Source organism: Dermacentor variabilis, chromosome 8 (assembly GCF_050947875.1).
Source record: "Dermacentor variabilis isolate Ectoservices chromosome 8, ASM5094787v1, whole genome shotgun sequence".
Lineage (NCBI taxonomy): Eukaryota > Metazoa > Arthropoda > Arachnida > Ixodida > Ixodidae > Dermacentor > Dermacentor variabilis.
The window spans coordinates 40,524,107-40,549,366 of NC_134575.1; the positions used below are offsets into that span (position 1 = coordinate 40,524,107).

General features: G+C 48.5%; 1 protein-coding gene across 3 annotated transcripts; it reads right to left on the reverse strand.

Annotated features, from left to right (window-relative positions):
* Nucleotides 1-196: 196 nt before the first annotated feature.
* On the reverse strand, nucleotides 197-19,141 carry LOC142590111 (cytosolic endo-beta-N-acetylglucosaminidase-like). 3 transcript variants are annotated; one of them, XM_075701972.1, is made up of 9 exons: nucleotides 18,707-19,140; nucleotides 12,987-13,135; nucleotides 12,371-12,516; nucleotides 11,137-11,454; nucleotides 10,511-10,614; nucleotides 8,459-8,567; nucleotides 6,031-6,218; nucleotides 1,873-2,124; nucleotides 197-455 (listed from the first exon to the last, which is right to left on the reverse strand). In XM_075701972.1, the coding sequence occupies exons 1-9, from the start codon at nucleotides 18,937-18,939 to the stop codon at nucleotides 221-223; spliced, it is 1,734 nt and encodes a 577-aa protein (XP_075558087.1). In that variant the 5' UTR covers nucleotides 18,940-19,140; the 3' UTR covers nucleotides 197-220. The 3 variants fall into 3 exon arrangements, with proteins under 3 accessions (XP_075558087.1, XP_075558088.1, XP_075558089.1); XM_075701973.1 differs by lacking the exon at nucleotides 18,707-19,140 and adding an exon at nucleotides 16,520-16,745; XM_075701974.1 differs by lacking the exon at nucleotides 11,137-11,454 and having other exon boundaries at nucleotides 18,707-19,141.
* Between the last annotated feature and the right edge of the window lie 6,119 nt (nucleotides 19,142-25,260).

Here is a 25,260-nt window from a genome sequence, read left to right on the forward strand (position 1 = left end):
TTAGACCGCATTTCTTACGTGCTGATATTGTCGACTGACTTCCTTATATTCGCACTCGTTATATCAACTGCACCGCAGCCTTGAAGTTTCTTGCGCATCTGTAACGGATCGGTTCGTTGATTCCCAGACGACCCACGTGTGTTTAACTGTATGCCGGTTCACCTTCTCTTGCACTGATTCAGAAAAACCACAATACTTCGTAAATCGCGAATTTTTTTTATTACTCGACATCCATTGTGTCAAGGCCATAACGCTCTTCCCGCTGCCGCTTCTTCTCTGGTTCGTCGTCGCTGCTGCTGTCGTCACTGGAAGCTCCTTTTGCACCGGCTGGCCTTGTAACGTCCAGTTGACCCAGCAGGCAAACATTCGCCTCCGTTTCAACGCAGAAAAAGTGGAGGCCAATCTCTTCCAAAATGACCCCGCCGGCACCCCGAAGGTCCTCCAGAACGTATTTCCTGAAATGTTGAATACGATGACAACATTCAGTGGACAGTGGGACAGCCGCGAATAGCCTAGCTGTAGGCGTGCGCAAATATTCGGAATTTCGAAATTGAACAGTCCCTGCTATTCAATTCGATAACTCGCTAACCGAAGCTGTCGAGTATTCGTTTCTTTTTAACGCAGGTAAGAAAAAAAAATCTAAATGCCCTTCCAGTCTGTGAAGAAGGATGACCAGCGGAGGCGTGTATGTGGGCCCTTTAATAGCGAACTTCACCTACGCCGCGGATCGGGCCGGTATTGCACTACCTTCGGCATTGGCCCACGTATGAGGAGTGCTTAACGCCTGCTTCACCTCCGCCGCGGGTCGGCCCGGCATTGCACTATCTTCGGGATCGGCCCACGTATGGGGAGTTTTTTTTTTTTTTTTTTTGCTTACAACGACACGAAAATTTCCTTTGGCGGTAGAGGTATACAGCTTCGCTGTAAAGCATTTACTGGAGTCTCGAAGGAGACAGAACAGTGGGTCTGAGCACTCTTCCAAACGATTCTGCTGCGGGATAGCTGCGGTTGTTGCCCAAATGAAGCAGTTCATCAAAGGACGTACGGGTCGGATAACTTCTGCTCAATAATTTTCAGTCATTCAAGGTGGCTATCTCGCTCTTAGGCAGCCTCGTAAACAAATTTGTTCCGATTTAATATTTGACCAGGTCTGCGACCATTTGAAACAAAGTGCAGCGTTGCACGCGCATGCTTTTCTCTTCCAGCCAACACAGCACTGCACGCGCATTTGGCAAGATGCTGTTCCCGCGTTTCTTTACCGTCATTGACATGGCTCGCAGGAATAATACAAATTTGTTGTTTTACAGCGAAGCTGTTAGCCTCTCGTTGGTCGATATTTTTCGTGTTGTCGTCCGTCTGCAGAAAAAGAAAGCCTCAGCAAAATGAAGCGAAAAGTGCATACATTCTTTGGAATAACGCATAAAATGTACAGAACAGCATTCGTTTCTGTAAAGAACAAGCACAAAACGAGCGTCCGAATCATATAATTGACGATAACACGCTCCTGATAATTTCCTGATGACGATAATGCGAAGCTCGTAGCGCTCCCCGCAAACGTTTTCCGGTAAGGATTACTATTAGGCAAGCTGCTACGGCGACGGCAGCTTGAGACGTGGAGAGTGAATTTCCCCTGTGTCGTCCTTCGTGTCTTTGTTTGTTGGCCTCTTATGACATGATTAATAAAAATCGGGCCCCTCGGTTAACCCTCTTTCTTCTCATCGATTATACCGTTAGTGGCTGAACGATTGTCGCGTCAATGTTTCCTCGGGTAATTTTTCTGTTGGAATTTGTATGGGTTTATGGTTTTCCCAAAGTTGCATACAGTGTACCGTGGAGTATAGGCTATGAGCGCTTTGTTGGAGAAGTACGCACCTGGTGAGCCAGTGGGACCCTGGCACGTCCGTAGGAGTCTCGGGCCATCTGATGATCTCCCGAGTCACTGTGTAGTTGTCACCGCGCGGCAGACCTGCCGTCATGCCCAGAAAGATCTCCTCCGTTTCCCCTGCTACATTTTTAGCCTTCAAAACCAGCGCAATGTCCTGGCCAACTGTGATGCAGGAGCTGACGTTCTTGAAGGTGTAGCTCACCGCAAGGGATCCCAGGGGAAATTCGCAACCAAACAGCCTGCAGGAGCATAGGAATCATTTTAAGCAGGGAGTAATAAAGCAGGATTATTCTAAACGCCTAAATTTTTATGTAAATTGGGAGAGAGCATTTATCTGGAAAGGACACACATTGCAAACACCTGGCGGTCCGCCTCATGGTACACGTTCGCAAAAAAAAAATATTTCGCATGTTAATTCCGCGTCCCAGACACGTCCGCGATGACTTGTTTTTCGGACCTTGCCGACTAAGATGTCGCTGCGATATCTACTGAACATCATTTGTATGCAGGACGTGTAAGCTTTTTCGGACCTCCATGGAACTTTTCGTGTCATCTAAAGACTTGTAAGCTGAATATGCAAAGGTCGCGCTGCACAATACGCCGTTGTGAAGAGAAGTAATGCTATATATATAACATCGTATATAAACATTCATTTGTTTCAGTGAGACCGAAGAAAGTATACCTCCCTGTAATGTCCGCTGTCAGGCGTCATATAGTAATGACATCCGTAGGAGATCCACTAAATAAAATTTATCGGTTGTTCTCAACAATACAAAATGTGACGGCCCCTGTTCGTCCACAGAACTGTCTGTATTGGAGTTGGATGCTCGGATGGAGTCCGGACATCAGCAAGATATCCGTTAACACCCCGTTCTGAACATGGGCATTTGCCCCTTGTCCGGACATTCGTTGCATATCGCTGGTCCACTAAAGCTGGGTGAAATTACCGAAAAATGGTAATCGCATTAAAACATGTCCGCTGGCTGGTTTCGTACCCGGTTTCCTCAGCACGATACTCTACCATTCGGACCATGGACAACAGGAGATCTCATGTTATTACAAGACTTATCTGCCAACGATTTAGAGCTCGCTTATATGGTTGTCGCACTTGCATAGGAACTAGGGGGGGGGGGGGTGATCAAGCTGCAAACCTTGCGACCCTCCTGCCTGGAGACGAATTGCTGCCCAAGCAAGAGATAAGTAATAAAAAAATCACCGACGATGAAAATACTCCCACTCGAAATTTGAGCGCTGCTGCATACGTGTTTTCATATTGCGATATATATATTGCATGGCGCGGATGATCTGTCTCGTGCAGCACGTGGCAAACGAAGCGAAGTGTGACGCGACTGCCTCACAGTCGCAGCAGCCGCCGCAGACAGACCGCCGCTCATGCTGCGCTTTGTGTTTCCGTACAGACGACGCGCACTACCTTGGCGCCATCTGGTAGCCTACGTCGCCACAAAGTACGTCGTGCACGATTGTACGCTTTTCTTCTCGAGCTTTCACCATACCCTTCTCCTCTGCTTTCCTCCTCATGGTTACCCTGCACCCTCTTCTTGCGCTTTCACATCGCGCTCTCTTCGCTATCCCCGTCTTTCATCCCCCGCTGCCCTCCGCGTTCGCTGTCATCTTTCGCTCTGCTCGTTCGCTGGGTTAAGAGGTAGGACGCCTACGTTCGGCGCAGGAACGGCCATCTAAGAGCTGCGCTTTAAAAAAAGAAGAAAGCATGCCAACGGTTGATATTCTGAAAGAAAACTTGGTCTTGGCTGTTTTGTTGAAATTTCCGGTGCAGCTGACAGCGACTGTCCTCAAATAAAGTGGCGGGCAAAATGGTCCTGCCTCCAACCCCCCCTCCCCCGGCCCCCTAAGTAATTGCGCCACTGGGTCGTCGTAATGATGGCGATATTTGGCCATTTGCATCCAATTTAGGACAAGTCTGATTTCTGAAGAATGCAAATACCGTCGCTGACCGATTTTTCCAACCCTATTTCACAGCAAAGCAGATAAGGAGAGCTGCAAAATCGTTTCCGTGCGGCAAACAGACACTGATGTGTGCTTTTTGTTATTGCGAAGACTGCGTAGAAAAATGCGTGCAACCAAGACTGTCGCGCGCTTTCTGTTATTGCAAAGACTGCTGATTGTTTTTTGTTTTTGTTTTTGTTTATGCTATTCCATGCTTGCACTGTACGCTGCTGAAAACATGTCACATTTCATGTTGGGCGGGCAGGAGCAAGTCAAGCTGTTTGTACAGCTTTTTTTCCTAGCCTACTCCCCCCCCCCATCTCAAAAGATGGAAAATAAAGGAATCATAAATGTGACGACTGGCAGCAGCGTGCGGCGGTCGGTGTTTCACATGTCGAAGAGCTGCGAGTAACGCAGGCTGCACCGGAGCCTCAAAGTGGTCACGGTGTCGGTGAGCACGCGTAGCCGGACAAAGGCCATGTCCAGGAATTTGGGGCATTGCCCTTTCACCTATCTGTCAAAGTTCACCGCATTCCCCCAGCCTAACTGTGTGGTCGGCAATTGGAGCAAATGACATTTCAGTAGGCCGCCCGAATTTCAACATTCTAGAGCGCAGCTCTTAGGCGCCCGTTCCCGCATGCGTTAAGCGTCGGCGTGCGTCGGCGTTGTTGTACCTCGTAACCGATCGAACGAGCGCAGCGCAAGATGAAAGCGAACGCGGAGCGCAGCGGGAGAAGAAAGAGCGCGCGAGCAGGTAATTGGAGGAGGAGGCTACAGCATCGGCTGCTGAGGTTAGTGCACGGTACCAGCTTGTGTGACGGGGATCGCTGCTCCCGCAAGGGGCAATGGTGTGCGGCTACGGGTAAGGCTCGATGTGACTGGGTCGCTTGGGTGTTTTCGCCGCTGACACTGGTGGCACGATTTCCCCCCCGACGAAGGGTCATGCACTCTCGTCGTTGGTGGAACGAAAGCGTGCGAAGAAAAGCGTAGTGGCCCGCAAGACGGTCTGTTCTCCGACGATATGGCGCCAGAGTAGCGCGCGTCGTCTGTATGGAAACAAAGCGCTGCATAAGCGGATGTCTGTCTGCGGCGGCTGCTGTGAACAGAAACCGCGCGTCACCCACGCGCTTCCTCTCGCGATCTCCCCGACTAGCGAGGCAGTCGCGCCACACTTCGCTCCCCCCGCACGAGACAGATTGTCCGCGCCAGCTACTCACAGCGTCATCGTCCTAATATAATCCGCGTACATATTTATGATCATAATACAAATATCGCAATCGCTGATGAGTATTTTCTGTGAGCAGTGTTGAGAGGATACGCCCTTTTATTAACACGCGTATTTATGGCGCTTAGTCGTAACGCCTCCACGGCGTTATAGCAGAATTTTGGTCAGGAATAAAGAAGTGCTATATAAGAACGCTGCAGGAACGTTACGAATAAGTGCCGTAACTATGCATCTTATTAGAAGAGCGTAACCCTTTCAACGCTGCTAACTAAAAGCCGTTGATATTCAGGCGGCCTTTTGAAATATTCTTCAAACTGCCGCCCATTCAGTTACGCGAGTGCATTGCAGTAAAGTTTGACGGATAGCTGCAGGAGCAACGTCCAAAATTCCTCCGTATGGTCAGTGATGCGCCATCCATAATAACCGGCAGCGCAGCCTTACCACGAGGCCGTCGAAAGGCGCAGTCGGGCATTCGGCACGTATACAGCCGGTGCAGTGTACAGGAAGATATGAGTCGGACACAATAAAACATACAAGCGATATAAGCTCAGGAATAGCAGAGGAATCGCGCAATATTATGGCGAATCTAGTCTTTAGCAGTTTTCGGGCAGTGGCAAAACAGACCCCTTGGGCTTGGGAAGGGCGTAAGATATTCTTGCGCAGCTTAAGTGTGTTTGATGCACGAGTTTCTCTGATTGGCACACATCTGTGAAAGCTTTTTTTTTTCGGGCACTACGTGCAGTGTCACTACATGCATATAGTGCATGTAGTACATGCATGCACTACTACATGTTAAAGGCACTACATGCAATAGTGCCACTAACTCTGTAGAACCGATGCGTAACAGCAAACGAAATTGGTGTCTGTTTTAGGTGGAGATTCTTACGACAGGCAATCTTCCACTGCCATCCAGAGCTGTATTAAAACCGTTGCATTCCCGAGGACGGAGTCTAACCTTATGTAAGGTTTGGCGTCCGGGAAATTGCGGTTGCGCTTGAAGAGCACGCGTAGGCTGCCGCCGCCGCTGTAGGCGTCGTCCGTGTGCAACTTTACCGAACAGCAGGTGTCGCAGAGTGTGTTGCCTTGGTCCCGAGGCTGCAGCTGCTGCTTGTGCAAGTTGAACCACGCTCGGCTGGACACTCTCTGCATCGAGGTGTTGCGAGGGGGCAATTGTGTTGTCACGAACGAACACAGATTAAGCAACGAAATTCCCGTGAGAGTTTATTCTGGGACCACACCACGGTGTGAGTTATTACACTCTCTACGTGGGAACACTCCTCGGCTTGCTTACGATGCGCGATCGACCGGGTGGAGTATATCGCACGCCCGTCGGTCCACTGACGGCGGTGGCTGTGCCGACCGGCACTACAACGCCAACTTTCGAGACAGAAAAGGTGTTCTCTCCGGCCGTTGCTGTAGCCAACCGGCGCTTCGCGGGAAATTCGAAACGGTTGAGTGACGCGGCAAAAAGTATAGGTCACTGGCGGAGAAAGAAAAGCGCCTGTCACGTGATTCCGACAATAGCGGCTATACGTCTTCTACGAGGTGACGGTGCAGAAAGAGGTCGCGCGTGTCACTGAATTCAGATTTCCCGCAAAGCGTAGGTTGCCACATCAACGGTGGATAAAACCTCTTTTTGTCTTGAAGTTGCGTCGTCCCGCCGACAGATGTGCGCTGTCGTCACCGGACTGACGGGCTCGCGCCTTTACTACTTTATCTGGTAGATGGCGCCTCGCGAGGGTCCTCACCTAAATACGTGCATCTTACACCGCGGCCTGCAGTCTGGTGACCGGATGCCTAACATATATTTGCCGATCGGCAAGCAGGAGCCTCCACTTCGGCATCAATTTGTGGTCCACAAAGGAGAGGCGAGTGGCACCTCCATTCTTAGTTAATTGTTGGCGCTCGTTCAGCATTGAAATCGCCTTCGTCAGTTAACAGCAGTGTTGTCAGCATGGAGCATTGTCAGCGTACACCACCGTGAACCAGTCGGCGAAAATATCCTTGGCGTTGGGTTCCTTCAACAGCAAAAAAGCGTATCTCTGCTCGTGCCTCAGCCAACTTTTCCGATGGACACTTTCATTTTTTGTTTCGACACCCTTAATGGTGTTCCGCGGTTTTAAACTCCTAAAAATGTTTACGCCCTTTGGGGATTATCTTGTCCCACAACAATAATCAACATCTGGCTTGCTGGCATTTCCTTTCTTGAAGACACTGCGCTGGCTACTTTCCTGTCGATAATACTATGTCACGCTGATAACGCGCAAGTCGTTGGTAACCTGGAAGTACCTGGTGACCAGCGGTAAAGAAAGGAAATGCGTGCACCATAGATGACTACTGTTGTTAAACAAGATAAGCCCCAAAGGGTGCAAACATCTTGAAGAGTGTACATACAACAATTTTTTATATTAGGCTACTAGAGAAGCATGCGCCCATTTCGATTCCAACCGTGTACGCCAGTTTCAAGTTCATTGTACCTCGGCAATACAATGAACTTTATGAATCCGCCTCGTTCATATCCATTGCCACAATTTAGTTAGGCAAAAGAAAATCGGTATCATCACTATGTCTAAATTCGTCGATTGTGGTGTTTCAGTGGCTACGTACGATGTTGTGCTTCTAGCCGTGAAACTGGGTGTTCCTTACAACAGGAACCACATTCTAATGCAGGAGAAATATGGCGCTGCCCCCCCCCCCTCCGGAAGCACTGGGAAAATACTTGCATACTAAGACGCTTGACTTGATCTGACGCCTCACGTGAACGTGCCCAAGACGCAAATTGCGTTTCCTTCCGCGTTCATGTCGATTTAGATGAACTAAATCGAGTGAAGCATGGCACTCAAGTTAAGGCTCATTTCTGAATAAATGGGTCAGCTGCACTGTAAGAAGTCCACATGGTCAAAATTAAACCTCCACTACTGCTTCTCATAGCCCAGCTGGTGTTGCTATGCAACACTAAATTCTGTCAACCAAACCACAACCCCGGCACTGACTTGAAAGGTATTTCTCAACGACTATAGCTTATAGCAGGAATCGCCGAGTGCGTAATAAATTTGCACTGACTCATGGAGCATTTGGTGATCAGTGCGGCACTCCACTCCGACAAGTTGAGGTGACATGTCAACAAGGACAAAAGTCAGGAACAGTGAGAATGTGCAATGAGCGTCGTTCCATGCTGTATCGTGGGGGTGTTTTTTTCATCAACTCCTCACGGTTTTAATCACTGAAAATGCTGCGGAAGTTCCGCGACTGTTCAACTTAAAAGCTGTCGCTCCACCTTAAAGTGATGCATCAAATGCAACGATGTGTCGGAACACGGGTAATGTACTATGACTATACTGCAACTAGTCGCGTGACACTATCATTAGGTGAGAATTACTTGCCTGGCCAGCGGCGAATGCCTGTTTTCCAAAGCCTTGACAAAAGCTCGTGGACAGTGGTAGCTTGGTGAGACGAAACTCGGAGCAGCAGTCATCCGGAAAATTCCAAAGCCTGCACATGCGCCAGAAATAAAGCATGTGTTCCGGACACATAATAAAAAGCTGCTGAAATTAGTTAAGCCTCGTTATAACTAAGTCGCATCCAAAACAAAGTTACTTTCGCTATATGCGATATTCGCTACAAGCATATATATATATATATATATATATATTGGAAAAAAATTTCGCGCATTTTATATTTTACTTCGTTATATCCCATAATTTCTTATAGTCATGTTCTTCTTGATGCTGAGGTTTAACTACATTTCAGGGTTAGTAAACAAAAACAGCACATTTCAAAGTGCCTAAAGATATGGACATACATATTTAGAGTTCCAGAGAGCAACCAACAAGATACTGTGCTTTACTTTCGTAAAAACCTCACATTTCAAATTGCAGTTAAACATAAAGCAAAAAAATTTGGGGGACGCTTATGCTTCGCCTTTAAGAGCGGAACGCGATATCGTTTATTTATTTATATTTATTTATTTATACACACATCTCACAGGCTCCAACTGGAGTATTGCGTGAGGGGGGTAAGAGAAACAATATGTAGCAAAAACAGGAGAACATAGCAAACACCAAATCAAACAATTGGAAAAAAAGACGCCGTTTAACATCAACAAACTAGGAACAAAAACAACACTCTGGACGATCAGAAACGCGCGTGGATCATCGAACTCCTGGCAAAGAACTGCAAACCCATGCATACCTATTAACTGCTCGCAAGAAGCGAGAACGACGACAGTTAAGTCACACGGTACAAATGAAACAACGTGTGCACATGACTACGGAATCATTTTTTCAATGTTTCTCTAAATGATTCCAGATTAATAATTTCAATAATGTGGCTTGGAAGATCGTTCCAAGCTGCTATTGCCAGAAGTAATGCAGATTTGTTAAATGCATTTGTGTAGCCAAACACACGTGTTAAACTGTGTGCGTTATATAGGCGGCGAGATGTGCGAAATGGGCGGGAAAGGGGTAATGTAGTCGCGTGTTGACTTTGAGAGATTTTGAGCAGTACGCCAAGCAGAGCTATCGTCCTTCTAGATTCAAGAGATGGGAGTGACAGTGAATTCTTTGTAGCAGTAACGCTACAATGCCTACTGTAATCTTTCGCGGTGAAACGTGCGGCATGGAGTTGAACAGATTCGAGATAATTTATTAAATATTCCTGATTCAAAGATCCCAGACTGCTTCTCACGCCTCCCGGCAAATGCACCGTATATAACCGCAATGTTTACCGAGAAACGCTGGCGGCAAACGCTATGCACGAAGGCGGGCTTTCTGGTAGAAACGCAGCCTCTTGTGTGGGCCGCGATGCGGCGGAGGCGAGCGCCATCTGGAAGTGTTTCCAAGGAAGCGGGCGCGCCGCTACATGGACTCCGAGATATTCACGCGCCGGCACGCGTAAATGGCGGACGCCGTCGGCGGTCTATGTATAGTAGAAACGCTGGAAAAGGGGATTGGTTGAGTTTTCGCGCTACAGAATTATGTTTTCTCGTACATTCAAATTATAATCCGAGAGCTATCATGTCTGCGGGTTGCGTGTAAATCGTACTTTACGATTTTTCTACGTATTTTAGCTTGAGAAATACAATTACTTCAGTAAGTTCTTTGTGCCACATGGAGAGCCTGGGTATGGGTCGTCCGAAAATCTTTTTGCCGCAACGACATCCAACGCAGACACCGGATTTCCTGCGACACGAGCTGCTTAACGCTCTCGCGTTAAAAGACAGCAAGTAAGATGGGAGAGGTGACAACTCCCAGTGGACCATTCTGAGAATGGACACGGAATATTCTAACACATACACACAAGCAGCTTGAAGCCGTAACCTCTAACAGAAATTTCAGAGACACCGCAGTGCATAACCAGAAGAGAAATTCGTTCCTCTGCATCTGCCTTTCACCATGGCCCTACAGAACGCATTATTTTCCACCTTGACGACTCACCGATACTGGTTTTTCCCGAAATTCTTCTTTTCTTGCGTCTCGTAGACCCAGCCGGCCGCAAAAACAGCAGCCGACAAGCCACATCTACGAGCAAACTGGACGGCCTGAAATAAAAGTTGAAAACAGCTGCCGAAAACAACGTGGAAGTTCTACAGAGCATGCGCAGTGTCATCAGCATACATTAATGCCCACATTCCTGAGCTACAAACACGGAACATCTGGTCATTGATGATAACAAAACGAGGGTCTGCAGGTGTCGACTACTTCAACGTGGAAGCAGTCCCACATGAAGATGGAAAACTTTTGCCAAGTATATTCATCAAAAGGAACTACAGGCCCTGTACACGTCACTGCAGCTGACTTCAATAAGTCTTGTTGGACTTTTGTTGCATCCGAAGCATAAAAGAGGAAAAGAAATTAGACAATCATGCCCAACCTTTCCAGACATTTCTTACGCTAGAATACTTGTGAAGGCACTTATGAAGGCACATCTGTTCAGCATTAACTTATGGAGTTCTGTCCGTGAACATCATTAAACTTTCTTTGCATTACTTCACCTTAATTAAACAAGAAAGAAATGTCTTGCAGCAGTACAGAATCTGAAACCTTGCTAAATTCCCGCATACCTCGTACATGTCGTAGCCACCACGGTACAAGGTGCCGCGTGCATACACGTCTACCCCGGCGTAGACGTCGGCTTTGCGGTCGCCTGCGAGTTGCGCCGACTTCCGGAGCATGGCTTCAGTCCAGCAAAAGTTGAGGAAGATGCCGTCGCACAGGTCCAGGAAGCACGAGTTTTTCCCGTTGAGCTCGTTGTGCGGCTCGGGCATTCCGTCGATGTCGACGGCATCGTACCAGATGACAAGCGAGCCCGACACAGCCTTGTGCGTTTCTGTGGTGGTGGTCCTGAGCAAGTCCTTCAGGAATGGAACGCAGCTGGCGTCCTGAAAACAAGCGTGATGCCTCTGCCTCGATGACACAGCTGTACCCGCTACGCAACTCACACGATTTCTATCTAAACTGGCACCGTTGCACGCCATAGTATACAACTAGCTGCATTATCAGTGCTGATATAGTGACGCCATCGGTGGGAGAGAACGTGGCTATGGGTTGGAGTACGTAAGTTTGTGTATGGCCTTCTGATAAAGTTAGTTGAGAGTTCAGCGCTGTCCTGTGTGTTTCCTGCCTTTTGTCTTCGTCGTGTTGCGCTGCCCCTTCAAGTTGTTCAAGTGGCCCGTTGAGCGAAAAAGCCCGCATTTGTCGTCTTGACAAGCGAAAAACGGCACCTAAATTTCTATTGGCTCCCACGCCACGTCGCAAGCGCACCTCGCAGGAGTAGAGCAGACGACAGGAGACAGCTGCTTCCGCGACAGCGCACCAGGCATTGCGCCAGGGGAGAGGGCATCGCCGCGACGCCACGTCACCCACACTCTCGGAAGCCTGCGTTATCCGCGCGTTCCTCGTCCGCGCAAACTCTCGCCTGCGTTCTAGCTGCGCCTCGGTAAGGACAAAACAAACCGCGCAAAGCCAACGCCTCCTAGATGGCAGGGGACTCCGCTTTATGACGTCATGCTACGTGTACCGAAATTTCCATTTCCAAGCCCGGCGTGACGAAAGCGGTGACGTCAAAATCACCGCGGCTTACTCATGGGCGTCACCATTAGATTGTATATGGCAGGCGTCCTCAGAACATGACGCCACGGATCGAATTGCACCGGCTTTGTGCTATATGGAGGCGTCGGCCAAGCGCCTCAACGTGCTCGCTACGTCATACTTATATGCATGAAAATTGTGAGCTGTCATCTCACGCCATGTGTTGCAGAACATGAATTTGCTGTAAGATTATCAAGGCACACTCACCACCTTACACCCGATGCTGATGAGCCATCCGTCGAACCGGCCCACGGATGCGACGCGTGCCAGCTGGGCGGCGACCTGGGGCACGAGACCGGAGCCTCTGACCCTATTGATGGTCTTGATGTCCTTCTCGCCTAGGATGAAAGTTCCTGAAAATCCGAGAGTAGTTAAATAAGATCGTGTGACATAATAAACTGTTTTCAGGCATGATTATTTCTGTGCAATTTCGAAAACGCGAATTTTTATGCCAATAGCTTTTTTTTTTTTTAACTGCACAAACGGACCACTTCTCTTTACGGTTATCTATCTATCGCACCGAAAATATAGGCCGATCGCGAGTGTAGTGCCGTCGAAGAGGTCGGCCACTCCCGAAGCTAATGCAGTGTGCGTGGACCGTTCGCGTGGGTATGCACGTACGGTTTCCTGCCCCCCTAGCAAGCCAAAAATGATCAATTAACCAATAGCATCAATTCTATGATCGGCTCCACAACAAAGTGAAAGCACAGCAGGCCAAATATTCTGGACCGTTCGGTTTAATTAACTGCAATTTAGGATTATATTCAGTTTGAACGATGTCAGAAATCAACTATATAAGTTCGTTCAATATGAAATCTCTCACCTAGAACCTTGACACCGTGCTTGTGGGCAGCGGAAATCCAACCCGGAGGAGGGATGGTGACCATGTGGTGGGCGTAATAGATGAACGTGTCGATTATTTGCCAGTGGTGAAACCGGTACCCGTTGCTCTCTTCGCAGCCATAAATGAATCTGCAGTGGAAGTGAACGTGAATAGTCAGGCAGGCGCATAGCGTTCAGGCAGGCATTGCATTGGAGTTCCAGTTACTTGTGTGCTTCAGTTCATGAAAGGACGTTTTGTTAACAAATTAACCGGAACGCCAACGCATTTCTTCGCAAAGTTCGAGAGTTTATGTCTCTAAACTGGTGTCATCTTGAAAATTCGTTCCAAGTGGATCCGCCTTGCGAAATCCACGGCTAGAATTTGTAAATTGCAATATGGGCCCTAATATAATTATTTGTAAACTTAATTAGCGAATTTTTATTAATTCGCCGATTTTGCATCTCAATTTTTTGTGCAAGTATTGCCCGCCGCTTCGAGTAGGCCAGCTCATCAACTAGAATTGTGATCTCTGCCACGGGCAATTCTTAAAGATTTTTGAAAGTGTTCGCTGAAACACGCTGCATAGAGCATCAGCCCAGCGCTGGCAAAAATTTCTATACTCGTGTAGTCATCAATTTTTGTATCGGATGCATTATTTGGTAAAAGTGTGCTAGAATTGTTTATTAGTTACCTGTTGATGCAGTATGAGTGTGTATTGCATGGCTTTTAATCTATAGGCAATTTGTGTTAGAATTACTACAATATACATTACATTATGGGCTTTTACGTGCCAAAACCACGGCATGATTATGAGGCACGCCGTATTGGGGGACTTCGGACCACCTGGGGTTCTTTAACGTGCACCTAAATTTAAGTACACAGGTGCTTTCGCATTCGGCCCCATGGGAACGCGGCCGCCGTGGCTGGGATTCGATCCCGCAAACCTCGTGCTTAGCAGCCTAACACCATAGCCACTAAGCAACCACGGCAGGCTACTATAATATAAAACAACGTAATATAGTCCAACACAGTGATTTTACTTCTAACAACGTTTTGTTAAACACCAACACGAAAGTTGCCCCAATAACATCACTACGGATTATTTATCTGCCCGCGCGGACATTAATGCATGAAAAAGCAAAGCAAGGCGTTCACAAGTTACCTAATTACCTTAATGAACTTCTTCTTTACAAATCTTGCGGCACATGTTTACATTGTAGAGTTGAAGAAAATCGTCCATAACATTCTAGCTCCGTGCTTCTACATTTCAAGACGGTCATGTTGACCAAAATTACTGGCGTCAAATTATTAACTCGATATTATTGTTATTATTCGTGCAATACGGTGAAGCGCGACTCGCAGTGCAACCCCCCTGTAAGGTAGTATGGTGGCGTAAAATGAACCACCCGCCGTGGTTGCTAAGTGGCTCCAGTGTTGGGCTGCTGAGCACGAGGTCACGGGATCGAATCCCGGCCACGGCGGCCGCATTTCGATGGGATCGAAATGCAAAAACACCCGTGTACTTAGATTTAGGTACATGTTAAAGAACCCGAGGTGGTCGATATATATATATATATATATATATATATATATATATATATATATATATATATATATATATATATATATATATAGGAGTTGCGGGCAGAGCGCGTGGCGCGCTGCCGTGCGAGTAATCAGGTAATTTGAATGAATACTTAGATGCGAGAACACTGAATTAATGTTTTATTGCGGTTATACCTTCAAATTTACGATAATAGTAGAACGCCTTTATAACGAAGCGTTTGATGCTTTGGTTATACACAAGTCACTTAGTTGTATAGGTATAGAACCGTGACAGAATTATTCCTTCGTTATGCAGGTCATTTCGTTGTAGAGGCGTTCTTTGTATAGGTACTGTAAACTGCGTAAGTATAAAGTTAATTACTGCAATTAGATTAATTAGTGAGCGGATAGCTTTGGTTCTTGAGCATGTCCGCGTAAGGAGATAATTCATCTGTAATGACGCAATTCAAGTAACCTGCGTAGGCAGCCGCGTACCCAGGATTTCTTTTTTCGGAGGAGGGGGGGAGGGCAACCCGAGGTAACTTTTTTGTGCAAATGAAGCGGGGGGGAGGGTAGTACCTTTACTAGTACAAATGTGAATAATGCCCACCGTTTGCCATAAAGACGCGTTATCCCGCAAAAGGGAAATGAAACAAGATGTATCTTACAGGTACACGCCTGTGAGATACAGCTCTCCTTTGCTTGGCATATAAGGAACCACATCAAATGGACTCGCACAGGCAAGAAGCGCAGAAAGAACACTGTCAAGAACAAGTAAACAAGCAAAACTGTAAAATGAAGATTTCTAGTGGCGTTTCTTTTTTTAGTTAGCTGGGGAAGAAATATAGTGACGTATATATTTGTGTAGGAATCACAGTTCTTTTGGATCCCTCGTTTACTCCTCTACGAAGTGCCACAACTGACTCATACTGCTATATGGGAAGTTGCGTAACGATGCGTGGCCGCCAGTCTTGTACAACCGTGCAGAGCGCCGGACGCTGCGGTTCTAGACGTGCTGCGTCCACCGCGGTAGGTTAGAAAAACACTCACATTATCACAGCAGAGAAGTGGCTATGACAGGCGGTTAGACTGATAAATGTAGAAGCGGCGTTCAAAACACACGGAATCCCTCTCCGCTTCCGGCGGAGTTTTCTATACTTCCTTTCCAAATAAAAAGATGTTGATCCATAAATATTTTCACACACAACGGTCAACTTTGTTAATTTTCGCTTTTCCTTCCTGTTTCGCTGTTGCCTCGGCTCTCTCCCATAGTAGGCAGTTTAATTTCTCAGCTCCTTGCGACTCTCGTTTCAAGTTGCCAATTTTGCATGTAAGGTGCTGTACAATTAGTGAAAAACCAGACGAGGTAACGGGTGACAGTCATATTGCTTATAGGTTTAAGGGTTATCGCAGGGTTTGATAATGGACGCTGTCGCCCATTATTTAATTTTCCACCTCATCTAAACCATGTCGCGGGTATGTGGTTCCGAGTATCTGCCAGCGTCGCGGCGAGCCTTCACTCGAGGAAATAATAATGCAAAAGGAAAAGTTAAACGCAACAAGTGATGTTTTCTCCTACCGCAACTCGTTCCTAGAGCATACAAACCAGACCAGCTGACTACGAACCGAATCCCTTTCCTGGTCCCTGGATCAGACTAAACAAAGAAGGTTGAAGTAACGAAGCAACAACGATGCGCGTGATGGTTGAATAGATGGTGACAACTGAACTCATCTCGAGTTAATTGCGCGGTCACCGAATCAATGAGAAAACTGGCCTTCACACCCCAGGACATGCCGATAACTACCGCCATCCAAAAGGAGCGAAAAAGGCAGCAAAGTGTTGACCGCCGAATAGCTATCAAGTCTCAAGATTGATTTGGCACCGCTTTAGGAACGTGTGAGGAGTGGTGGCGAGGGCGGGGAGAGGGGGGAGGGGCTTGGGTACGTGCCTGTGTGTAAGCGGGCCGACGCGTTGTGGTTGGACGTACCTTGTCTCAAGCAGTCCGTAAGAGACACGCAGGCTAGGAGGACCTTGGGAGAAGAAAGCAGACCTTGGGAGAAGAAACATTCTAGGCATCTTTTAGAGCGCAGCTCTTAGAAGGTGAGCGTCGGCGTAACCGACAGAACGAACGAGGCCACCGAAGGATGAAAAAGGAGAGCGAACGCGGAATAGCAGCGGGGTATGAAAGACGGCGATAGCGAAGAAAGCGCGAGGAGGACAGCGGAGGAGGAGAGTATGACGAAAGGGTGGAGAGCGGAGTGCTGCACGAGACGCGGTCCACGCCAATGACGTCATTGCTAAGTCATACGGCGAGCGCGTCCGCCGACACAATGCAGGGCTTCGAACCCACTACGCATGCGCTACTTCACCTGCGCCGCCGCCGCTAGAGAATGCGATCCGCGAGAGCCACGCATTCCAGTGTTCACGCGTTCTTTCTTATCAATGAGCGACGCAACCGGTGGGAGTGCTTCGTCTGCCGCTGCTGCTGAACGAGCTGCCCGAGCAGAGGCTCCGAACCGCCGCCGACTGGACCCTGCCGTTCAGATTCTTTGCCTTATATCGCGAATTCAAAACACCTATCGCACTAGGAGTATCGTAATAGTCGGTGAAATTTTTTAAATGACCGAGGTAAAAAAAAAGTAACGCTGTATTGTGCTAAATTGTTGACTAATACAATGTAAAAATGTGTATTAGGCGTACATTTCTTAGGACTAATACACAAAAATCTTTCTGGCCTTGTAAGAGGTTACATAGCAGACTAAGATCACGCGTATTTCGGTTGTAGTTCGGCTTGGAATTCGAACTCAATAAGATGCCAAATGGGGCTCGATATGTCACTTGGCCTCAATCAGAAGTTACTAGCTAAGCAATGCTATATAAAACAAAAGAAAAATAGAATGATTTTAGCTCGCTTCCTAAAATAAGAAATACGAGTAGTTTGGTGTGATCGACAGCAGCGTTTATGTTTCTTGTTTAGTTAGAAACCTGCCATTAATTTTTAACCCATTTCTCAGCAAACCACAAATATTAGACATGTATGGCACCTTTCAACGCTTAAGCGTTGCCCGATACACGGCAGCGAACGTTGGAACGCATTCGGACACGACGTGTCTGGAACGCACGTCTGCCCAGACGACATACGCGTGCTCCAGGCCAGCCTTGATACGGCATGCACAGTTGTACTCTAAGTCACTCTAGTTGTACTACATATGTGCAGAACCTAGAGAACGCTTGCCTTGAAATGAACGCTGGCTATAGAGGGAATCGAACGCCCAACGTTTCCTACAAGTTTCCAAGATGCGATTCGTCTGCTCGCTAGGCTATGTGATCTACCGCTGCTGTCAGAACTAATGGAAAACGATTAGGCATTTTAAACACCTTCAAATTTCGCCATATTGTCCAATCCAACCCCCCCTTCCATCTTGTTAGCTCTGATTGGCTCAGAACGCCAAGATGGCGGAATTTGAGTTTCCACCACACCCCTGCCAAAGAGGGTGCGCGAGCCCTATCTCGATCGCAAGAACAGCGCTGCTGTCAGAACTAATGGAAAACCATTAGGCATTTCAAACACCTTCAAATTTCGCCATATTGTCCAATCCAAGCCCCCCTTCCATCTTGTTAGCTCTGATTGGCTCAGAACGGCCAAGATGGCGGAATTTGAGTTTCCACCGCACCCCTGCCAAAGAGGGTGCGCGAGCCCCATCTCGATCGCAAGAACAGCGCTGCTGTCAGAACTAATGGGAAACCATTAGGCATTTTAAACACCTTCAAATTTCGCCATATTGTCCAATCCAACCCCCCCTTCCATCTTGTTAGCTCTGAGTGGCTCAGAACGGCCAAGGTGGCGGAATTTGAATTTCCACCACACCCCTGCCAAAGAGGGTGCGCGAGCCCTATCTGGATCGCGAGAACAGCGCTGCTGTCAGAACTAATGGAAAACCATTAGGCATTTCAAACACCTTCAAATTTCGCCATATTGTCCAATCCAACCCCCCCTTCCATCTTGTTAGCTCTGATTGGCTCAGAACGGCCAAGATGGCGGAATTTGAGTTTCCACCACACCCCTGCCAAAGAGGGTGCGCGAGCCCTATCTCGATCGCAGGAACAGCTTGAGCCACGACGCGTCCTAGCTGCGCGGGAGACCGACGGCGCGTTCAGCTTCGAGCGCCCTCACCTGTCCTCCCTGTAGCCGCCGTCCATGTCGTGGCAGAAGATGGTCCGCGGTTCGCCAGGCCTAGCGCGCCTGACGGCGTCCGAGAGCGGTTCCACGGCGCACAGAAAGGGCTGCTTCTCGAACCCGAGCAGTTCGTCGAGCGTCTCGAGAGGCGCGACCTCGCGATCGGGCGCCCATTTGACCACCCTTGTTCTTGGACGGTCGCGCCAGGTCCGCGACAACGGGATGCCCATCTCGGAAAACGGCAGCCGGCGCTGGGTAACCGAGCGGATGCTTCGAACGGCAGTGCGCCTCTGAGCGTTTACTTCTTCTGGCACGCTCTCGCGAGCTCGGGAGACCTCGATCGAGCTGATGATGATGAGCCTTCAAGAGATGGCACGTACCCATAGCGGAAGATGGGCCACAAACCGGGGGAGAGGGGAAGGGGGTTGAACGCACCGATGTGTTCCATCGCACGGCCTCTGCCCGAGCGCCGTCCATCGCCCCTGGATGATGCTGACGTCTGCTGCCTGAAACCTACTCTCCCTTTCCCCCTCTATCCTCTCATCTTTCTTTCCCCGCCCCCATTCCCCATTACGCTGCGCCGTGCTCCCATATGGGCTACAGAACTGAGCGTATTTTCCCTCTCCCAAATCACGAAGAAGAAGAAGAGGACATCGCGCACCTGAAAGTGGCCGATTTCACGTCGCCGTGCGGCGAATAGACTTCTGTGGAAGCTTTGTCGTTCACGTTGCAATTAACTTCGCCAGCCCTTTATCGCTTAAATATATGTAAGCCTTTGAAATGTGCTTTTGTTGGTGATATTATTGGTTGGTTTAGGTTCACTGTGGAAACGAAGGCTTCTGCCAGGACCAATTGCCACTTTATCCTGTACTGCATCAGCCACGCACATCTTTGCCTGACAATTCCATTGCTCCATTTAATCCATTGCTGCCAAACTCGGTTTCCCTCCCCTCGGCACCCATTCAGTTCCTTCGGCAATACTAAAAGTTAAGAAACTTAATTGTCATAATAGTAAAAACTTTCAATTCCTTTGTGCACTCTGTCTTTAGATATATGTGCCTGGGAGCTATAGGTGTTTTGGCGTCTTCCACAGTTTCCATTTCAGAGGACAATGAGTGCCGCACGTATCGCTTCATGCAGGCTTCACTTGCATGTGGCAGGTGCTGCGATCACAGGAACGGAGTCAGCCAGCGTATCATAACGCCGTGACGCCCACCCGCTGGTTACCGAAACTGATTCAAAGAAACAAAGTACGGTAAAAAGTCATTGTGTTTTAAATGCGTAAGAATTACTATTCTTACCAATTGAGGAAACCGGTCCCTCCGTCACATAGGACGATCACTTTCAAGATAGGGCCCGCAGCAACGAACGAATTTGCCTTTGTGCTACCTCTCGCTTCAACGCGAACTGAGCGCCGAGAACACAGCATACACGAAGCTATCAGCACTCGGCGCTCTGTGTCCCCATTGCAGATCGCTTTCAAGGTAGAGCCCGCGTAACAGCGCCATACGCAGCCGCCACCAGAGTACAGTTGATCACATTTGATAATGGTTAGCATGGAGAGGAGGCAGCGTCATCGACCACGTTTATGTATGGGGCCTGCCAAACGTGACACTTCGATTACGTCACATACTACAGCACACATTGGACAGGCGGCACACGAAGCTGCGCGCGCGCTTACAGACCGCGCGGCTTCACCCGACCACTCGGAGAATAAGGACGCCCCCACTACATACAATGGGATCACTAAGCACTGCTACCTACAACGTAGACAGTATAACACGCCACACCGCACGCTCACTCGAGCTCAAGCGGTTACACTCAGAATGCTACAAACAGACACATAACCCACGCAAAACAGACTACACCATTACATGCCTGAGCTCTACGACAAGTCTTATTGCACCAATTGCAATACATCCCTTAACGTATACCATTTACTCTGGCCGTGCTCGCAAGCTCCCATAAACACCGAACCGGACAAGCGCAAGTTTGAAAAAGCAACCCGGAGCGAAGAACTCGCTCCCCAACTCTGGGCCGTCCAGCAGGTCCACGACACCGCCAGAAAACTCAACCTCCCGGTTCCGTCGTGGGAGACGCCCACTCCATGAGAGCCCAAAACTCTCGTGGCCTGCAGGACCTGAATAAAGTTGATTTCCTTCCTTCCATTGGCCAGTGCTCAGCTTCCACGAAGCAGCGGCAACATCCAAACGCACCATCCTTCAATTTAAAGATAAAGACCAAACGCAACTATAAGAACGAAACAAGAGACCGTGTACATAAGAAATGTAATATGTATTTGCTCCGTTTGAGAAATCTCTCTCGTCATTTCATCCCACGTCTACATCCTCTGGGAGTTGTCTATAACATGACTGAACATTGCTACTACTCACCTCTTCGTCGTGTCACATTTGGTGTAACATTTTGGTGTTGCAACCGCGCTTCTCCGTTTCACGATTATTTCGCGGTGTTTCTCGCAGTTATACCAAACACAGCAGCATGCGACGAAGAAACAGCAGGCAACTAGTACCAAATTCTCACACATCATTTAGATAACTCCCACAGGAGGTTTTGCGTGTAACTTTTGTTACGTATTCCCAGTTCTTACACTATGAAACCCAGGTTGCACTTACGTTAGGGTGGCTAGAATGGGGAGGTGTGAAGACCGGCCTCCGGAAGCTGGCCCCAAAACGCGTTCCTGCCACGTGACGGCGCTGCCGGCCGGGGCGCCGTTTAGGGCGCCGTAGTTTCTCGGGACGTCTGCATACCTCCGCGCGGGAAAATGATTTGGTAGCGCTTAGTTTTTGCGTTTGAATGCGTTAAAATCTGACCAGACCTTTTTTTTCTACATGGTAGATGCTGAGGGAATTTAATGATGTTTCGCTGCTCTCATTTCACATGGAAACAGCGAGCACCGACTACGCAGCCGACAAAGCAACGGTTTTTGCGACCACCTCTTGCCGAGATTAGCGCGCTTATGCCTTACCGAAAATATAGTTCATAGGAATTGCCGTGCAAGGCCAGCGCATTGGAATAACCTTGAATGTGTCGCCCGCACATAAGTCACATTTTTGGGATTGTAACATTACTTTAAATGGAGGAAGTTCATGCAATATATCAGCATTGTGGTCAAGAAATTCTAGAAAGTACGAAACGCTTCCGACTTAATACATGTTTATTGGAAATAACACAGTTATTGCATAACATCACATTTTTACAAAACGCAGGGTTAACCTTCTTGGCTTTGTTGTGGATGACGCACGTACTGATTTAAGCTTTTGAGGAAAAAGTGAATACGTGCTATAAAATAAAACCTAGACACCGATCCTGTTAGACCAGCGGAATGCCTCCTGCAGCCAATCTGTGGCACGTTGGCTGCTAGAAGTGAGAAATTCTTGACAACTTTTGCGTGCAGTCGCGTAGTGCTAAATGCACGAGTGAACCTGTCCTCGAGTGTCTGAATGAGGTTGTATAGACATGCTGAGGGATACAGAAGCCCCCCCCCCACCCCCCACCCCCCCTCCGAGACGCGGTCCCGTATTTCAGCAGCAGAAGTCGGTCGAGAATACAAAGCTTGGACCATCTGCCGAAAACCCACACTAAAACCAGCCTTTTCCAGAACACGGAAAAGGTACCTATGACTCATGATGTCGAAAGCCTTCTCCTGATCGAAGGAGCAAAGAATACCGGGAAGTTTCCTGGTATTTCCCTCCAGGAGAAGGTCCTTCACTGCTAAACCGTGAAGCTGAATAGAGCGCCCCTGGACACTACATGCCTGGTATGGACCCAAAACAGTGCTGAGCACTGGTGTGAGTCGCGCACACAGGCACTTTGCTATGAGCTTATAATCGCAGTTCAGAAGCGTGATTCGACGCCATGCTCTCAGATCGGAGCTCCTCGACTCTTCCTTACAAAGGAGAGTGATTAGCCCCTCTCGTTGAGACGCTGACAAAGTCCCTTCACCGAGTAGCCTGTTCACCAGTGATGTGAACGGCTTCACTAACAGTGTCCAAAATTTAACATAACATTCGACTGTCAGACCATCGGATCCTGGACTGAGATTACGCTTCATAGACTTCAAGGCCGAAAATAGCTCGTCCTCATCTATGGCTGAGTCGCACGCTTGTGGCGGCTCAGCTCGTGAAGCAAACGGAAAGACAGCTGGAGAGGCAACCGGAGAGGCACACAAGGTTATGTAAAACTGCCTCGCCAGTGCATGAACTCCACCTGGTGAGTCGCCTATGCTACCATCACCTGGATATATTAGGGAAAAGAGAGTTGTGTTCTTCCTTGAAAGATGCTTACGTAGGATGTTTCTGCTGCACCACACTTCCATTTCCAGGCCACAGCCTGAGCTCTGCTCAGGCTGTGGCCCTCAAGTTGTCCCAGCGTCGCTGCAGGAGAATCCGAAGTTCCTTTCAGAGTGAGGCCAGAGCCGAAGCAACACCAGGCCCGCCGGACAGTGGCCTCCAGAGCAGGAGGATAGCGTCGGAGACAATTTTAATCTCCCCACGCTCCTCGTGCGCTCGAAGCTTGCCCCAAGACCTGAAGCACTCACGCACTCTGACCTTCAAGTCATCACATTCTGTGCCACTCAGATTCGCTGTGTTGTGAAGCGATCGAAATATAGGAAACACGAGAAAAATACAGCTGCACTATACCGACCACGAGAGTTACTTTGCACTGCACCGTGGCCTACGAGACCGACAAGCTCACGGCGCCCCCGCGCTAGCCACCCTACCCGCGCCCCCGATGGAAGCGCCAAATTTTACCCCAGTGGGAGGAACGCGTAGCGGGGCCTACCTAGGCAATGGCGGCGGCGTCGCGGTCTTCACACCTCCCAATTCTAGCCACCCTACTTACGTTTCCATAGGGTCATGCCTGTTAGCTTCCGGTTTGTTCCATTTCCCTTCCCAATTGTTACGTTGAAACTGCAACTGTGCACCAAGAAATGCAGCATCGCCGTCGGGGGTGACTGCATTTACCATTACTACCGCGATAGCGTTAAGGAGTCCTTGTTGCAGAAATGCCGGTGTCGGCGTCGGACGTCGCTTCGGCAAAAATATTTTCACACCACGCATACCCAGGCCCTCCATGTGGCGCAAGTAACCTACTGATTTGTATTTATAAAGCTAAAATACGTTGAAAAAATGTAAACTACGACTTATACACAACCTACAGGCATGATAGCTCTCATATTGTAATTTGACTATACGAGAAAACATAATTCTGTTACGCGAAAACTCAAAGAAACCCCTTTTCCAGCGTTTCTACAATTCACAGATCGGCCGCGGCGTCGGCCATTTGCGCGCGTTGGCGCGCGGGTGTCTCGGGGGCCACGGAGCGATGCGCCCGGTTCTTTGCAATACCTTCAGCTGGCGCTCGCCTCTGCCGCATCGCGGCCCACGCAAGAGGCCGCGTTTGTACCACAAAGCCCGCCTTCGTGCGTAGCGTTCGTGGCCAGCGTTTCCCGGTAAACATTACGGTCATACGCTCCAGTTGCCAGGAAGTGTGAGAAGTAGTTAGGGATCTTTGAATGCTATCGCGATCCACTCTTAAAGATAAAGCTTAAGTGTCCTCCAAATTTTACTACCAGCATGTAACGCAAGACGAAACACTCAAGACGAGGACAGGCGCCTGTTCTTGTCGTGTTGTGTATTAACTGTTTCGCCCCAAGTTCTGCGCTGGTCACACGAATGCAGAACCAATGAGACCAAAGCCGCATGCTACATTCACTGTTTCATGTCGCTGCTGAAAACAGCAATTTGGCACCGCCTGCCGCGTGTAGGATCGCCATTGGCTTACGACGTCGAAAGCAAATATGATGTGGACTACCTTAACTGAGGCTACGAAGATAAGTTGAGAGCCAGCGCACGGCATTCCCGTTTCCTCTTCCTTCCGTCTTTGTCTGATATAATTAGGTAGACCATATTGGTGGATCCAGAGGGGCCCTCTGGGAAATGTGCCATCACTTATGCACTGGCAAAGTTGAGCATGCAATAAGCCTCATCCCCCCCCCCCCCCCCCACTTCCACCTCCACCCAACTTCTGATGCTACCCTAAAGCAGCCCCATAAAGTGGACGAAAGTACAAGCGGTCAACCCCCCATTCAGATGCTGTCGTGGCCTTCCATGTAGCTGACACGATTACTTTGATACACCCAGATGTGCCGTAGCTGAAAGAGGGATGTGAGTGCTCATAAAGAGGCTGTTATTATCGAAGATTTGACCCAAACACCAGACTTAAACAAGAAGTTTCATCTATGGTGATTACCAGCTATGACTGCCCCCCCCCCCAAAAAAAAGTTTGGCAGTCAATGTAACCACAAGGCAGCGTTAATGAGCTGTATTCGTCAAGTTTTCAAGTTTGTTGGCTTTCTATTCAACTTCGAATTAGGTTTTGTGCCAGTTTTCTGCTTCAGCTGCAGTGCTGCCACAAGCTTTATCGGATGTAACGTTTTCTCGGTTCATGTATTCACAGTCTTTGGACCGTTAAATAAATGCACCGCTTGGATTCCATTGCATTGCAGTAAATTTAGGGTGCTCTGTTGC

What these genes read in the sequence shown, in the direction of transcription:
- LOC142590111 (XM_075701972.1), bottom strand. Translation starts at nt 18,939, where the DNA reads ATGGGCATCCCGTTGTCGCGGACCTGGCGCGACCGTCCAAGAACAAGG. An exon ending in GCACGGTGTCAAGGTTCTAG is followed by an intron (nt 12,517 to 12,986) that starts GTGAGAGATTTC and finishes TCGGATTTTCAG; the next exon opens with GAACTTTCATCCTAGGCGAG. An exon ending in TCAGCATCGGGTGTAAGGTG is followed by an intron (nt 11,455 to 12,370) that starts GTGAGTGTGCCT and finishes GCTTGTTTTCAG; the next exon opens with GACGCCAGCTGCGTTCCATT.